The 18,085-nt window shown below is 33.3% G+C and overlaps 1 protein-coding gene across 1 annotated transcript in view; it reads right to left on the bottom strand.

The window, feature by feature from the left end:
- Positions 1-3,589: 3,589 nt before the first annotated feature.
- Positions 3,590-18,085, bottom strand: part of LOC145292383 (semaphorin-2A-like) — a 158,425-nt gene continuing 143,929 nt past the window's right edge. The window contains exon 12 of the mRNA XM_080138712.1: positions 3,590-10,833. Within this exon, the coding sequence (XP_079994838.1) occupies positions 10,759-10,833 (75 nt within the window). The 3' untranslated portion in view covers positions 3,590-10,758. The remainder of the gene's footprint in view (positions 10,834-18,085) is intronic.

Genomic DNA, 18,085 nt, shown 5'->3' with positions numbered 1-18,085 from the left:
ATTTGTTTTTTGACAACTTTTTCGAATCTGTGTACAGTAATACAAACCCCAATTTTTTTAATTGCACTTTCAAGGTAAGTGTTTGTTCAATACGTGGATTTAAACGTTTTAAAAATATTTTTTTTTTACTTATTTGAACTCTTATGTTTCATAATAAATAGATTTTCGATCAATTTAAATACAATTTGTTAATATTTTGAAAAAAATAAATATTGGGGAAGAATGCACTAAAAAAAAAACAAACATTTCCCCTCATTTATTTTACGGAAACTGCATTTCGTATATAATTTCATTCTAAAATGGATAAGTATCGAAAATTTCATGAAAATCTGACATTAGTTGATTTTTGCTAGATTTATTAAACATGGGTAGATTTTCACGTTCGGAATCCTTTCTATACAGGGACCTTAATTTACAACGTCAATTATGTGAACACGATTTTCGTGCGATGAAAAAAATAGTTAAAATTATTACTAGTTTATTTTGCTTTTCTTTTAAATGGCACAAATGTTATATTGATAATATTAATTCATAATAAAGTTACATATAGGGGGGTAATTCTGGTGAAGTTTGGAGGTGCCTTTCTAATCCGTATGGTTTTTCGACGGCAACCAGTGTAAACAACTGGAAATACAGACCCTTAAAAATCAAATTTTTAAAGGTATCTCTTTAGTAGGTAGTCGAGTGCACATTCATTGCCATTAAATTGTAAATGTTGAATGAAGAAACTTGAAGAATGCGTATAAAAGGAGAAAAAAAATCGTCTGCGTAAAACTTTTAGCCCTCTTGCAGTTTAAGGAAACTAAACTATGGAGAAGAAACTGGGACATAAGTCGTGTTACACCGGTAGAAAGAATGCCACTTGATTGGATAGCGAAATTGGCGTCATTTTATAGTATGTATTTGCTTTCCACCCAAAGCAAATCAGGCATAAGGCCGTTTTTTAATGTGGGGGGAAAACCAGCTCCCCTAAAAGTAGGGTAAAAAGAGGGCACTCTGGTTGTGACCAAAAATAATAATGGTTCCAGTATAGAGGGTTTCCCCTCCATTGACTGGTACAAATTATCTTAAGTGCAGCATCTGCAGAACAGATACTACACTTTGATCCCGGCCCGAAGGCCAAGAACAACAGGTTAAATAAAATGAAATATTGAAATTGACAATATTAGAAAACAATATTTTTTTTATTAAATAATTTTTATTAAATACAGGAATTTTTTTCAAAAATTATTTTTAGCATTTTGAATCTTTTTTATTGAATCACTTGATAATAATGAAACGGTATTGAAATTGATAATAGTATAAAACAGATGATTTTTTTTATAAATAAAGATAATTAGAAATGTTAATGAAACGATATTGAAACTGATACAAGTGAACAATTGATATTTTTTTGACAAACAAATTCCATTTCCAATTCTTTTAAATTTTAAAATAAACTAAAATGTTTCACTTTTTATATAGCCAATCGAATTGTGTTACTTAAATATGACTTTAACTCTTTAAAAAATCTTTTACAATAATTATTTTTATATATATTTCAATACCGTTTCATTAATATAATTTCTAATTATCTTTGTTTGTCATTTTATTTATAAAATTCCTATATTTAATAAAATCATTTAATAAAAAAAGTATTGTTTTCTAATATTAGTTAATTTCTTTAAACTGCAACAGAGTCAAACTGAAGAAAAAGATAACCATAAATATGTCTGTAATATAATTTGAGAAAAGAGAAATTTAAAAAAAAAACAACCTGTGAAAAAAAAGATTAAATCCGTAAAATTTGACTTTAAAATGTTGAGTGGTTCTTAAATGGGTGATCGATTTAGTAGAGAGTTGCATTAGGAACTGAGTACCCCTACAAATATTTAAACATAGACATTTTTTCTTTTCATTGTATTTTTATAACCTGGTAGATTAGTGTCCCTATAATACTCAGCTGAAAAAAAAAGACGAAACTAAAAAATATAGGTGGGGTGGGGTGTTGATCGTAACTTGAACCAATATTTGTCCACTCTCTGCTATTAGCACCCGAATTCGGGTACTTGTCCAGTTTTTGCGCCGAAAATGGAGACGCCATTTTTATTTCGCGCACCTGCCGAGGGAGAAATCACTATTTTAAACTGTCCGAAGTTAGAAATAAATAACAAAAAAATTAAACTAAATATTAATTACTTCCAGAAAGAACTATGGAAAACAGTAAATAAATACAGTCAAAGTTAACATGTAACCGTCATTGTATAATTGAAAATGTTTCGATTTAATCAATGAAAACGGGAAAGTTTTTCATGAAACACACACACACGCGCATATATATCTATAATATAAAGCTGACCGTCTGTGTGTGTGTCTGGTCACGAATAGGCTCCTATATGGTGGACTATTATAGAAAACTGATCACATATAATGATAGAAGATGTATCGAGACACGGGAATGGGTATGTTTGATCTGGCATAATGATGATTCATTAAAATTGTGGGCCTGCGTACGCGCCTGGTCCACAAAGTATGGAAATAAAAAGATTTAAAAAGAAAAACGTTTAAAGTGTTTTTGATATAGATGTACATAAGAATACTTTGATAAGTATGTTTTGACTTAAATAGGGATGGTATAATAAAATGGTGGGGTCTGCGTTCGCGCCTGGCCTCCATAGAATGGAAATAGGCACAAACTTTAATAAAGACTTTTCATATCTATCTGCGTAAGTATATTTTGATAATTGTTTAAGTTTGAAGAAATATGGTATAATAAAATTATGGGGTGTTCGTTCGCACCTGACCTCCATAAAATGGAAATATGTCACAAAGTTTAAGAAGATTTTTTAATATAGATCCACAGAATATTGTGATACTTGTTTCAGTGTGAACAGGTATGGTATAATAAATTATGGGGTTTATCTATTTTATTTTTACTTTCATCATATTTTGCTTTGGTTTTGATACCCTCAAATTCGAAGCTATCTCTTTACAACTCTTCCTTTTTATAACCTATCATACTTTAATAAATCACAGTCCATTTTCTGTAGGCTGTTTTTTTAACCCAGTCAATGACGGGTACTTTTGCTAGTATATATATATATATATATATATATATATATATATATATATATATTAATAATTGTCTAAACTAGGCGAGCGCAATTTGAAAACCAAAACATTTACTGTATAAAAAATGTATCAAAATATAATTGTAAAAACATTTATTGAAAAGTTTGCGTAAGAAAATATTTTAATAAAACAATTTTATAATGAAAGCAACATTGGATTTTTATAAAATAATCTTTTTTTTCTTTCTTTTTTAGAACAAATAATTTTAACGTCTTTTTTTTTAATTAAAGCAAATCTGAAGGGTCAACAAAGTAAGTTAAATGAAACCGAAAAATCATTATCTAGTTTAATTTTTTTTTTTTTTTCATGCTTCGGTCATAGTTTAAAATACTGATTTCTCCTTCGGATTTTAACACCAGGTGAGCGAAAAAAAATGGCGTCTCCATTTTCGGCGATAAACTGTAGAAGTACCCGAATTCGCAATAAGGGTATCTGAGCGAAAAAAGGCGAAAGATAAAATAGTAAGACAACAATTCCATGAGAACCCATTATTTATTCGTATACAAACATTGAAACAGTTTTTTTTTTTTTTAAATATAAAATCATTTTGACACGGATATTTTTTGTACTCTTTTCTTTATTTTTTAAATTATTTTTCTTATTCATATTGCAGGCATCAGCGTGTGTGTGTGTGTGTGTGTGTGTGTTTGTGTCCAAAGACCAGTTTGCTTTTGTTTTTTTTTGTTTTTTTTTATTTTAAAATTTTTTAAATGTTTTTAATTCAGCAAAGTTGTGATTCCATTATGAAAAATGACTTTTTTTTTATCTTAGAGACACTTTTTATTCATTTTTTTTTTTTTTTAATGTGTGCACGTGTTTTTTGTTTCTTTTTTTTGGGGGGGGGTAAATGATGAGAAGGAGAAAAATAGAATTCTTTTCCTCTTTGATTATTACTGTTATAGCCAACTAAAGTTTTCCCTAATTTTCTGCGTGACTGCTACCGGAACCAGTGACGAGGCAAAATAATCCCTGCACTTTTTTTCTCACGATTATATTTCTCCTGTGCGTGTACTCTTTTCTTTTTTTTTTTAATAAGGTTTTAACGAAAACTCCTTTTCCCAATATATATGTATATTTTTTTTATTAAGAATTATTGAAAAAAGTTTTTTGTAATCATTGTTTTTTTTTTATAAAGAGCTATTGAAATATATTTATCGTAATATTTTAAATATATTTTTTTTTATAATTTCATAGACATTATGAAATTTCAAATATTTTTTAAATATTATTTTGTTATTAAAAGTGCAAATAAAGACTAAGTTTATTATTTTATACCAATATATATATATATATATATATATATATATATATATAGTTAATTTTTATTTGCATAATTTTAATTGTTATACATTATATACTATGCTTCTTTTTTTTTTTAATTTTATTTCAATAAATCGCTTCAAAATACAAATACGGAATATCAAACAAAAACAAAATCAAATGGACTAGTTTTACTTCGTTACCGGTTCAGGTAGCAGTCACGCGGAAAATTAGGGAAGACTTAAATATTCCCTAGGGAGGGTGTGGGGTTCAAGGTTTGTATCTAATTTTTCTCTCTACCTCATAGAAGCACCCAAATACTTGGCAAACATAAAATGCATACGCAAGTATCAACTCCAAATCAATAGTGGCCAGTCATTTTAATAAAATATTAAGTTGAACAGATATTCTTAAGACATAAGGGAAAAGAAGAAATAGCGTTATTGACAGAGAGAAAACATCTCAGATTTTAAAGACAGAACTAATGGTACTAGTGCACTTATTGATCCGTGCTGAAATAATAGCGTAATTATTTAGAAAACCATTCTTAACCTGGGGAAGAGAGGGTGTTTTGTACCTATTCTGTACTTTAAGCTTAAAATTTTTATAAAAACATCTCCCAAAACTTTAATTAAACTTGAAAATACTATTTAAAAAAAACATAGTGCGGATCAATAAGTGCATTAGCACCGAAATAATTCCACCTAACAATTGTTGATTCTTATACATCGTTGACTACATATTTTTAATTAAAAATCTTTGTCCTACCTCCATGTAAAACATCCACAACAAACACTCGTCTAGGTACAAAAACTGTTAACAATTTCACTTCTCTGTATGTGCCTAAAACTAAACGAAAAATTTCATTTCTTTTTCTAGAAGTACCCGTCTATGGAAGGCAATTCCGCGGGGTTGTTTTCCAGCTGGCTATAATCTTTTTTTTTTTTTTTTTTTTACACAGTGATCACCACTTATCAAGGCCCGGAAACCACTCAGGGATAAGGGTTATTGCAAGTACATTACGTTAGTGTGGAGATTTGATGAAGTGTTTACTTAAGGGGGCGGTTCATGAGGAATTTGTTAACATTGGACTTGAAGACATCCAAGTTGTAGTCCGGTGGGAAGCAGGCAGACGGAACAGAGTTCCACAGGCGTGCAGTTCTAAGAAAGTTAATTAAATTTTGTGGCATGCACACAGATTTATGTCAGGTGCTGAGACCTGCCTCTGTGGCACTGAGCCTGAGACTTCTCCCAACTCAATTAGAAATGATGAATTTGTGTGGTAATGCTCCAACTATATTTTGTAGCACAAAGGTGTCCATTAAGCAAGGAAGTTTTTTTTTTTTTAATCAATAATTCGACTCAATATACTTGCATTGATTCGACTATTGTTCTCATTTTGTTATTTGTGCAACGTTTCGGTCGGATTATCCTTCAACCGTCTTCAGGCATGTTGGTTGTTGCTTTATTTATATTACTTGTATTGATTTCAATAAGCCCTCTTCTCAAATTCAGAACTTTAATTCCATTCAAATTGATTTATTTGGGAGCTCGTGGCAAAGCAACTTACGGAATCAGAAAAACAGAATGCTTGATAATATATCCTTTAGTTAACACTTCATTTCAATTACATTTTACTATTATTATTATTATTAAAGCTGGTTTAGTAATTATTTGGTTAATTCATTTCAATAAATCTACTTAATTTAAATGTATCCTCTGAAGTTTTATTTTGTTTCAGATTTATCCTCCCTTTCATCATCCCCCAAATTTGAATTATTTCCCCCTTTCATGTCGTTCTTTTCAATTAAAGATAAAAAATACTTCATATGTAAATGACGATGTAGAAGCATCGAATTGTTAAAGTCAGTGATATTATGAAATAAGTTATGGTTAATTTCCTTGACAGGCATATTTACAGGACATGTAGTAAGAGATAAGCTTACAAGCTATAGTTTGCAAGAATGATATGCACACCAGGAACTTAGTCGATATTCAAATAGACATAATTTATATTTCAGTATATATAGATAAATCTACAAGTTTATGGTCACTAATTATTTTTGCGTTTATCCAGTTTAACCCCAACATTAAAAAAATAAAAATAAAAAGTAACAACGACGTCGTCACAAATATGTTATGACTTTAAGAGTTAGGTTTTAAAGATAATACACGAAATATTATCCAAACTCATGAATTGAGTTTTTAACGGCAAAATGTCTCTTCCATTTAAATTTTTTTTAATGCAATTATAATACCGACTTGCCATCGTTTTCCAATCAAATTTGATTTTATTTTACATGAGCAAAAATGAATTTTCGTAAATTTTGGTCTACAGATTTTTTTAACCTAACAGGTATGTACAAGATAAAGTTTTTGTCAAATTATAAGTTTTAATATTGAGGAAAAACTGGATAGCCTATAATGATCTATGGTAAAACGAGGTGTCGCATTATATCTAAACAACTTTTTTTTAATCCTTATTTGTTATATTGCAGGAAGAATGATTAATATATTGTATATATTTTTCATTGTTGGAATTAGAGATGTAGAATTCAACATGATGGTTTGTTTCCTTTAATAAAATTACATACGGGCGGATAACTAGTTACTTCCGGCTTTGAAATATATCTATTAAACGTCGGTAAGAAAACGATTTACATCATTTAATTTAAAAATGAGCCTGAAGAACAAATATTTAAAAACCGGAAGTAACTAGAGTTATCCACCCCTACATAATCTTATTGAAAATAAGTCGCCATATTTATTTTTTTTTCTTGATACTTTAACAGTCATTATTTGCTTAACATATTAAGTATTGTTTTTATGAAAACAAGAAACTTAAATAAATCATGGTTTCACTACAAAACAGTTGGGAACAATGCCGAAACCGATTTCACTACAAATAGTGACTATAAACTAGTAGGCAACTTAAAAATATTAGTCTTGTTTCAATGTTCGTTTTTACTTTCTGAAATCCTGAAGTATTGTTTTATTCAACTGTGACTAAATTTAAATCAAATAAACCTTATTCTTCCTTTGTATTTATTTGTACACAGAGTTAAACCTTTAAGATATTACTTTCTATTGCGTGAAAATTACTTATATAATTGTTTTATAGATTTTAATTTCCGAGAAAGCACCTGCATGCACTTAGCATCTTTGTATATCTATTCATTAAACAATAGATCTTATAAATTTAGTACTGTCTTGCCATTCCATTGTCAAATGATACCAGTTTCATTTTTACGTGGCCAGTAATAAAATCATAAAGACAAAAGAAGTCGCAGAAAACGTCATATTTTTTTTCATAAGCAAACGTTGCAAGATAAGTTAATTTTGAGCCGGGGGGGAAAAATAGATAAGAAAAGTAAAAACTAATGTGAAGTGATTTATTATAAAGGAAATTTGTTTCGATTAAACTTGAATTCTTACTAGACGCTATCTTCGCGTGTCTAAGGTCTCTATGCAGGGATTAGTCAGGAAAATCTGGCATGAGGATAATTTCCCTTACAAGTAAACCCTGACTAAATGTTCAAGATAACATATTTAAAATCCGAATAAAATCCCCTCTATACTGGCTTATATAATAATTAGTGTACCATTTCTATGTAACATTGCCTCGAGTAACGTCACTGAGCTGGATATTCTTCCAGACTAGATGAATTCTTGTCCTGGAATCCAGTTAGATCAAGAGTTAATGTAGTGAGCGGGCCAGTAAGATGAAAATGAATATTTGTTACTTGCAGTAAACCCTGACTAAATATTAAAATCACATAATATTTGCAGCACAAAACAAGATCTCCTTAATATGGCTGACCCCCGTACTGAATATTTTACCAGACGAGATGATTTCTTGTCCTGGAATCCAGTAAGAAAAAGATGCCACAAGAAAGATATACTATTAAACATTTAAATGGTCGATTAGGGAGATGAAAATTATGTTCTCAACTTTAATAACTTAGTGTTTGAAAGGTAAAGACGGAAGTTAATGGAATATTCGATTATTTATGTATCTCGAATAGAAATCGAGTGTTAGTTCTAGGAAAGTGTGGGGGCTTGGGTTTTTTTTTTGGGGGGGGGGTGACTAAAGTAGAAAAAATAAAATAAAAATAATCAAGATGTTACAACTTACTAAAGAATCCTAAAGAAATTAAAATTTTGGTCATCAAACAAATATATTACAAATAAATGTTACCGAAAGCAATATAAATTACTCTTTTACTATCTTCGATAATTCTTGTCCTTTGTCTTATTTTAAAAGGGTTTCCTTTGAACCGAAATGAATGTCGAATCTTTTGTTCACAACAACAACAAAATGGCTGATATTAGACGGTCAATAGGGAAGTATCGATAATCGCTGCAAACTTTAAAGTTAAGCAAAAAAAAAATTTTTTTTTCACACGAACAGTGAAATTTGCTGGGTTGTTTTTTTTTACCAATGTTTATTTTTAATTTGCGATTTTTTAGCCTCTAATGTCAGCTATATACTTTTCTTGTTCTAACTTCAGACTCGACACTACCTTTTTTTTCAAAGTAAATATATTAAACACAAAATTATCCAGATAAGTTGAAGATTTACTTATCTTGCCTTTGGTAGCATTTATTTGTCATGTTTGTCTTTTTTTACCTCTCTTCTGGTTTGTCTTAACTCCAAAATGTCATATCTTTTTTAATGATATTTAAATCAGTCGGTTAGGACTTTTTATCATGAGTAATAAATCGACAGTTATCCGACACAAAAGCAAAACTAACGGTTATTTTTTGGAAATTTCCTGTGACTTTTTATTTGCGATCTTTGAGTTGTTTTTTTTTTCTGGAGAATCATTGTTTCTGTGGTAACTGAACAAGGCTTACAACACTCTCCTCACCTGACAATAATATTAGTATTAATAATTACAGTTAATAATCAGAACTAATGAGGGTTATATATATAAAAAAAAACAGCTGCAGCTAAATGGTGTTCAAATCTTTCAATTAATGGCTGCAATTCTGGAAATTCTCACCCACTTCTGAAATATGTATACAAAAAAAAAATAATAATAAATAAATAAAACTGGTAATTTTTTTTTCAGGAGGTAGGTTGTATTGTTGGTCAACGTTTCACTCCATCTGAGCCCGTATTAATTACAAATAGACATTATTTATATCGGTCTGCAGTTGATAGATAATACTTTTGTATTTTCTTCAGAGTCAGTTAAAAGTGAGTAAGATGTCGACCATAAGAATAAATAAGACCTTGCACTGAGAAAAAAATCAGTTTAATTCTTATATATATGTATACTCAGTTATTTTTATCATAGATTACCGAAATATATTCCTTAAATTAAATGTTTAAAAAATGTTTGCTTCTTTCAGTATTTTGTTTTAATTTTAAAATGAAAAAAAAAGATAATAAAACAAAATGGAAGAACAGAAAAAAATTTGAGGATGGCTGTCAAATGAGATTTTCGTCCATTTTTTTTTTTCGTTTTTTTTTTCTTTTTGGCTTATTAATGTATTTTTATTTAAGACTGACAGCCAAAATATGTTTTAAAAGAAATAAAATAATTATCTTATATTATTATTATTATTATTATTGTTTTTTTTTTTTTTTTACTTAACTGGACCTTTGGTGAAAAAATGCGTTTCGTTTTTTTTTTTTTTGTTTTTTTTTTGTTTTGTTTCATTCGTGTGGGATTAGGGATTAAGAAATTTTTTAAAGGAAAAAAAATATATATGTATATAAGTCAAAGGAAAGAAGGCTGAACGGGAAATTTACAGAACGAATTAGACCCCCAAAAATATTTTTTTTAAACATTTTTTTCAAATTTTTTCTTAATTTGTTTTTTTTTTTCATTGAACTCCTCCAGAAATTAAATTATTTTTATTTTTTTATTTATTTTTTTATATTTTTTTTACATTTTTTGTGTGTAGTTTGTTTTTAAAGTTCCCGAAAAGAAAAAAAAAACCAGAAACAAAATATTTTTATGCACCCCTTATTAGTGTTCTTATTGTCATTTATTTTTTTATATATATAATTTTGCCTACAGTGTAGGTTAAAAATTGCTAGTGGCATTCATATATATATATATATATATATGCATAAACAGCTATAGCAGTCGCAAGTGTTGAAAGTCGCAACAGATTTTTTTTTTTTTTTTTTGAAGATTGACTGGATAGGATGAAATATAGATAAGCAACCATCACCAAACCCCCCACCCCCACCCTGCCCTAATCCTGTCATCCTCAGGGTGTCTGATGCTACAGCAACGACTGCATCTGCTCTTGCTGTTGCCGCTCCTGGTGGTCGTTCCAGTGGCAGGAATGCAGTGAGTTAGTCAAGTTCCGGCTTTATCACAGAAGACGAAACGGTCTCATAGAGACACTGTCGCAAATGCTCATCATTCAATTGTGGTTCCGCGGGATAGTGTTAATGGTGTTGCTGTTCAGGTCACCGTTGCCGTTCTGACAGTCCCTCGTCTGAAAGGAAACAAAAAGAGAGAAAAAAAAATCAATAATGGCTTTAAACTTTAGCCGGTAGGTTTTTTTCAGAAACTTTAGCCAAAAATAGTAAGCTTAACTACAAGTTGGCCCACTTAAAAGTAGCCCTATCTCTCTAATCTTTCTCTTACAGACCAACTGACACCATAAAACAAAATGCAATTCTTTTTCCAACAAAATAGCGCTACATGTCACATGTCTCGTAGATGACTGACATGTTTACAGAAGAGAGAACAATAAGCAAAACGTTATACCCACCACGTTCTTCGGATTTGTCGTCATCTGATTATTATCTTCGGGGGGACTTTGAAACAAAAAATTTATGCAACTAATCCTTACAATTTAGACCAACTAAAGGAGAGCATTACCAATGTTATCAAGAGAATCGTTGTTAAACATGCCCAGAAATACATAGATGTCAACAGGGAGCACTTCCAGCATCTTTTATAACGCTATAGGTAATGTAAACAATGCTATAGGTAATGTAAACAATGCTATAGGTAATCTAAACAATGCTATAGGTAATCTAAACAATGCTACAGGTAATCTAAACAATGCTACAGGTAATCTAAACAATGCTATAGGTAATTTAAACAATAAAAGAATGTTCCTCCTCTACTACATGTAATGGGATACTTTAAAGTGGGCCACCCTGTATTTTACTAGAGACAAACGGGGTAGGTACGATGAAGTTAATATTGATAAATCGGACTTTTTTTTTGGTGCTTGGTGACGGATAGATTTCTTTAAATATGTTATTTTAAGAAAAAACGATGCAATGCGATACCTCCATTCAGTCTAAAGAGACAATGGGCACCTCCTGCAATCGTGAGACAAGGGTTGCACAATCTTCAAGCACACCTCTCTTGAATCAGCACTGATTGGTTTCAGTGGCAAGAAGAGGCCCAAGACTGAAAACAATGCCGAGACAAGCAAAGAGTACATACAGCACACGGAATTCCCAAATGGTAATCCCATTTTTGTACTGACCATGCTTAAAATTGCTTAACTTTGGTGATCTGATGAGAACCGATGTGTCTATGTGATTATGCAGTATATAGGGGGAAAAAAGCAATTATTACTTGTGATGTCGCAAATAGTAATATATTCAAAATTAAAGAAAATTCATCGAGTAGGACATCTGTTATTGTTTTTTGTGACAAAAAGGCTACTGCTATGGTCTAAAACTATATGGAAATCATTAAGGTGTCGTGAAGGGAGATAAGTCAGTTTAGCCAAAAATATTTAACCAACAAAAACCCTAACAATAGGAACAAACAAAAAGCAATGAAAAATCAATTAAACCTTTGAAGCTCAATGTATTTACATCCATATTATGCTTCTCTGAAACTGGAAAAAGCACACGATGTGACTGCTCGGATAATTGGAGTTTAATTGAAATTTAAAAAAAAAAACACATCTAAGTTCCTTTCTTAGTCCGTAAGTTACACTAAAGAAAAAGGCCAAATACAATTTTTGAAAGCTAAACCGCTTCAAAATAGGCCAAATTCACGAAATTTGGCTTTAAAAATTCCAATCGTGCAACTCTAGACGAGGATATGAGAGTGATCTCCCTTTTGATGGTAGCCTTATTTTTGAATATCATTATAATATTAGCATTGTAGTAATGATGTGAGAAACCAACTCGTAATAATTTCAATGTGCAAGTCTTGACCAAGGAAGAAGTTAGCAGAATGGTACATAAGAGAGAACATTCGAAAGAAAAACAGGGCAAAAATAACATTGTCTACCAAGAAGTGTTAGACTGAACAAGTAAATTTAAGATCGTTTTTTGACAATGTGATTTTAAGTGTATTGAACTATGTCACACATTATTACTTTCAGAGTATTTATTTAGTACTTATTAATTTATCTCATGGGGGTCAGTTCTATATTTAAAATACAATGGGCATTATTTTCATAGAAATGTAAATAAACTCATATTTGCTGTGTGTTATTGGCTTCTCTGTTAAAAAATCTAATGTTTTGTACTGTACAGCTTTATCAAAAACATTTGTTGATTTCTCTTTCTGTGGAATTTCGCTACTAGTATAAACTAATTTTCAAAATAATTAAACATTATATTAACAAATTCTTTTGTTTAGTTTCAAACCAAAGTATTTTTTAATCTATATTTTATTTCTCTTTATCTGTCTGTCCGTTCACCTTTTTCTCAGAAACTATTAAGCCGATCTGGCTAAAATTTTGCATAGACTTTTGCTATGATAATGTGCAGCGAATTAAGTATTATGGTATCTGTGCGATGTGCAGTTTTTTACATTTTTTTTTTATTACATTTTCACCACAAACAAGGCACATTGCTACTTATGTGTAGGGGGCTACTATCAGGGGCAGCAACTACTGGGGCATTATGTTGGGATTTGGGCAGCAAGATGTCGGTTCACGTTACACTTGAATTTCTGCATGTCAGTACTGTTGGGGAAGCAGGGACTTGGAATGGAGAAACTAGTGGAGTAGAAAGATCTTTTACATCTAGGGATCTCTACTGCATGGGGGTGGGAGTTAGCTTCCTGTCGGGTTTGTTGAGGGTGTCTACGTTGTGGGGGCACAAGTGTCTGCAGTTCGTCAGAGCATTCACCATTAAAATACTTGTAGAACAGGCAGAGGGATGCAACGTTTCGTCGATGGGACAGAGGCTGAAGCTTAGATGCCAGTTCAGGGCCTATCAGATTGGCGACTCTCTTTTGAACCTTGTCTAGGAGCGAGAGACAAGCAGCAGATGCACCAGCCCAAATGTGACAGCAATACTCCATACATGGGCGAATGGTGGCTATATAGAGGTACAGGATACTTTCAGGTGTCAGTAGTTTTCTAGCACGGTAGAGAGACCCTGCCTTCTTCACAGTGGCCCTGGCAATGTTTTCAATGTAATTCTTCCAACTCCTGTTTCCTGTGAACGTTAGGCCAAGCAGTTTGAAAGATGTACTCTCAGATAGGGAGTCACTGGCCATTGCTATTGGTGGCAGAGAAGGTTTCTTGTAATTATTAAAGGAAACCAGTTTAGTCTTAGCAGCATTGAATGTGACCATCCATTTTTGTCCCCATTCCACTACAGATTGGAAGTCTTCCTCTAGTGTTTTTGCCATTTCTTTAGCTATGTGTTCATTTGTTTTCCTGTCATGCCTGTTATAGAGTGTGGTGTCATCAGCATATATACCCATCTCGGAGGCAGTTTTGTTGGGGAGGTCATTAATAAATATTAGGAACAATAGAGGTCCAAGGATAGACCCCTGAGGCACTCCCGCATTTATATCATATTGTTTAGATGTACGACCGTTGAGGACAACCTGGATTTTTCTCTTATCTGAGAAGGATTTAATTATGTTAAGTATTCTACCAGTGATACTGTATGATTTAATTTTCCTGAGGAGACCCTCATGCCATACCCTGTCAAAAGCCTTAGATATATCTAGAGCAACCGCTCTGCCCAGCGAATGGTATATACGTTCAGAGATTACAGTGAGGATTTCTGCTGTGGAACGGGCTTGTCTAAATCCATATTATTTGTCAGTCAGAAGTTTAGCATCTGTAAGGTGACGGACTGGAGCATTGTTAATTATGGTCTCAAATATGTTGGCAAAAAGTGGGAGGAGGCTAATGGGGCGATAATTTGATGGGTCAGTTCTTTCGCCAGAATTCTTGAATACTGGTACCACAGAAGCAGTTTTCCAATAGCCCGGAAAGCAAGATTCATTAAGGCATTTGTTGTAGAGTTTAGAGAGAACTGGAGCTACTTTAATAGCACAGCTGGGATGAGATCAGGTCCACATGCTTTTGAAGTGTCAAAGTTTTTTATGATAGCATGCACCTGAGCAGCGGTGATTTTTAGATCGTCTAGCGTGGCGTCTGTCCACAAAGGAAAGTCAGGCAGGGGGTGGTTGGAAGGGTCCAGTGTGGAGTTTGAGGCAAACCAGCTGGCAAGCATATTAGCCTTGTCGGTTGCTGAGCAAACAACCTCGTGATTGTTGGTTAATGGGGGAATTGTGTATTGCCCATTATTTACTACACTGTTGTAGATCCAGAAGTCACGATTTCCTAATTTTTGTGCTTCGATGTGTTTTTAGTGGTTTCAGTAAATTCTCTCTTAGCTGTCGCTATTTCTTTCTTAACATTACTTCTAGCTTCTATATACTTCTGTCTGTTTGAACTGGACTTATGTTGGTTAAATCTGCAGTATTCATGCTGCCTTTGAGCGAGGGCAATTGTGCAAGTAGAAGTACACTATTGGGGAGAGTGAGGCTTCCTATAAACTTTCCGCATGGGAACATGCGCTTCAATTCCCGTTTTAAACCATTCAGTGGTCTCATTTGCGCATTGTTCAGCAGGAAGAGAAAAAAGATTTCCCCATGGGGCATCTCTGATGGCTTCCCAGTCAGCCTTTTTATAATATCTCGTTGTTTTGAGCACAGGCTCTTCAGTTTTGGGTCTAGAGTTTAAGGCAATTTCGACCATTATCACTGCATAATCAGCGTTCCCGAGTGGGCTGTCAGCATTTGTTATACAATCCTCGGGAACTGATGTCAGAAATAGATCTAGAAGTGATGCGTGTTGTTCTTGCTGGTCAGGGAAACTGGTTGGAAACGTAACCATTTGCGATAGGAAGTGAGATATAGCGAAGCTATGTGTTGAGCTGCCCGCTGCATCTGTGTAAGTAGAGAATCCAAGCCAGTTTTTGTGGTGAACATTAAAGTCATCAAATACATGTACTTGTGCGCTAGTGTCGAGGGAGAGTGCTGTGTCTATGCTGTCAGAGACTTTGTTAATTATGGTGCAGTCCTGGGTCGAGGGAGAGCGGTAGAAAAAATAAATGTCGCTAATGTTATGTTGTATGTTTAGTCTGAAGCACATAAAGGCTTGATCGTCCGTTTCTAGGTTTGTTTCTCTAGTCAAGGGGAGGGTGTTACGAGTGTAGACTCCAAGTCCGTGCATATGTCTGTCACAGTCCTTACCGCAGAGTGGGAAATAGCCAGGCATGTTAAAGTAGTTAGAGAGGATGGAGGAGTGTAGGTTAGTCTCGCTTAAAGCTAAGATATCCAGAGTATTTGTATGGAGAAATGCTTCAACATCAGCTAAATTAGTTCTAAGAAAAAACGATGCAATGCGATACCTCCATTCAGTCTAAAGAGACAATGGGCACCTCCTGCAATCGTTAGTGAATACAAGCCTCAAGGGAGGAGGCAAGTTGGATTTGTTTGTCCCTAGGCCTGGTTTAATCTTATTTTTTGATTGTACTGTCATGTTTTTAAAGAGTTTCAGTTAGGTAAGGGGGAGCTGAACAAGAGGTTATGCAGGGTATCAGACATGCAACACAAATAGACCATTAGCTGACCTTTCTTCAACTAGGACTGTGGCCTTGGGAAAGCCTATCGGGGATGAGTGCAGGGTCCCTTTCCATGCGCGACATGGCACTACAAACATCCCAATATTATACAACTGTTGATGGAGCAGCTGCTCTAAGCGCTACCAAAGAGTTAGGGCACCTGTACTACAAGTCCGAAACAGCAGCCAGGAACTGTTAATCCGGTACCCTCTGCCCATCAGAAGAAGGTCACCCCCAATCTAATTGCACAGGCATGTGTGGTACTCAAGCACTCCCAAGTGCCCAGTTATGAGGGGTGGGGTGTGTCAGGAGTGGGGAAACGGCATTCATTGCCCTAGACGAGAAACAAGATCTACCACTAAGTGTTTTCTCGATTCACTGTGATAGTGTCTCTGAACCTGACTAATAGGCAAAGAAGGAGTATGGAAGCCGGGCGATAGACAGAGCCTATCTACTCCTTAAGCAAGTTATGGATAACGCAGTTATGGATTAATAGAATGAGAAAGTACTGGCCCGATCTGGCTGAAATTTTGTGTGTGTTAAAGTGCAGCGATCTACGTGTTATGATATCCATTGTAAACACAGGCAGGAATTAATAAAGATTAGAATTTATAATGCAAAACAGCATTAACTCGATGGTTTTTAATCGTTAATTTGACACAAAGCACCTGTTCTGAATCAATTTCACCCGCTTTTTTAACAAGCAAAAGGTTTTACATACATTACAGTAAACTCAATCATTAAAATATGGCAATAGTATAGTTTCGGCTTCAAACACATACCAAATTGTTATTAATAAATAAAAACTTAATATACATAATACTCATCTCAATAATGAATTCCAATGAAAATAATATATGTACCATTCTGTACGGACCCGACCATGGAAGATCAGATAATAAATAAACGTGGATTTATAAGATCAAAAAAAGCCCTTCGAGGCCCATGGCGCAGTTGATAGAGACGTTGAATCTCTATGGTTCCAGATGAGCATTCTGAAGATAGCGGTTTCAATCCTACCCAAAACCGGCCAGAGGCCTACTTGGCCAAAAACATGGTGAGACGACAATAACTACAGATGGCAGTGATTGCTGAGAATGCAGTTAGGAGATTCGAAGTTCCTATCCGTAGCGGTTACCACCTGATGAAGGCCAGAGGAATAGTTAGCTGAAACGTCGTGAAACAACAACTAATAAAGATGAGAATAATAGTTCGTAATAAAAAAACACATACCAAATTGTTATTAGTAATAGCTACATAGAAAGGCATCATTCCATTCGTATATTCATTTTTTACATTTATGTAAAATCTGTCTATCATTATATAAAAAGAAATTGGTCTGTTAGTTCGTTCCCTATAGTCTCGGTAACAGATGGGCTGATTTTGAAAAAATTTAACAAGAATGTCCTTGACGTGTCTGGGAGGGTTCTTACGTAGATTTTGTATTGGAATGCCTCTGATAAGTATTAAAAACAGATAATCGAAAAAGTCCGATTAAAAAAAGTCTAATTTGGACCAAAATTAATACTTTTATGCAATCTAACATCACGAGTGCATTTGAAAAGTTTTACCACCGCACAAGTAGAAAGGCCTGGCATACAAACGAACAGAATGTTCTTTTATAAGACAGGGGACCGTTTGACATGAATGTTTCCTTTATAGAGCACAATTGAACCATGATACTTGACATGTGCATTTAAAACTTTAAACTGAAGCAATTATTAACAGATAATTGTGAGAAAGTAAAAAAGAGGATTGATTACGTAGTGGCGCCGCCCTTGAGGGAGGGGGGTCCAATCTGAGTGTTTAAGAGGACGAGTCTTATATAGACTTGGAGGAGTAGTGGGTGGCACGAACCTTCTTATAAAAGGAACATATCTCTGACTAGTG

The sequence above is a fragment of the Euprymna scolopes genome, chromosome 13, assembly GCF_053919585.1.
Source record: "Euprymna scolopes isolate OS-2025 chromosome 13, ASM5391958v1, whole genome shotgun sequence".
In the NCBI taxonomy this organism is placed as follows: Eukaryota; Metazoa; Mollusca; class Cephalopoda; order Sepiida; family Sepiolidae; genus Euprymna; species Euprymna scolopes.
The sequence above is the reverse complement of the archived record's forward strand: the minus strand, read 5'-3'. Positions and strand labels throughout refer to the sequence as shown.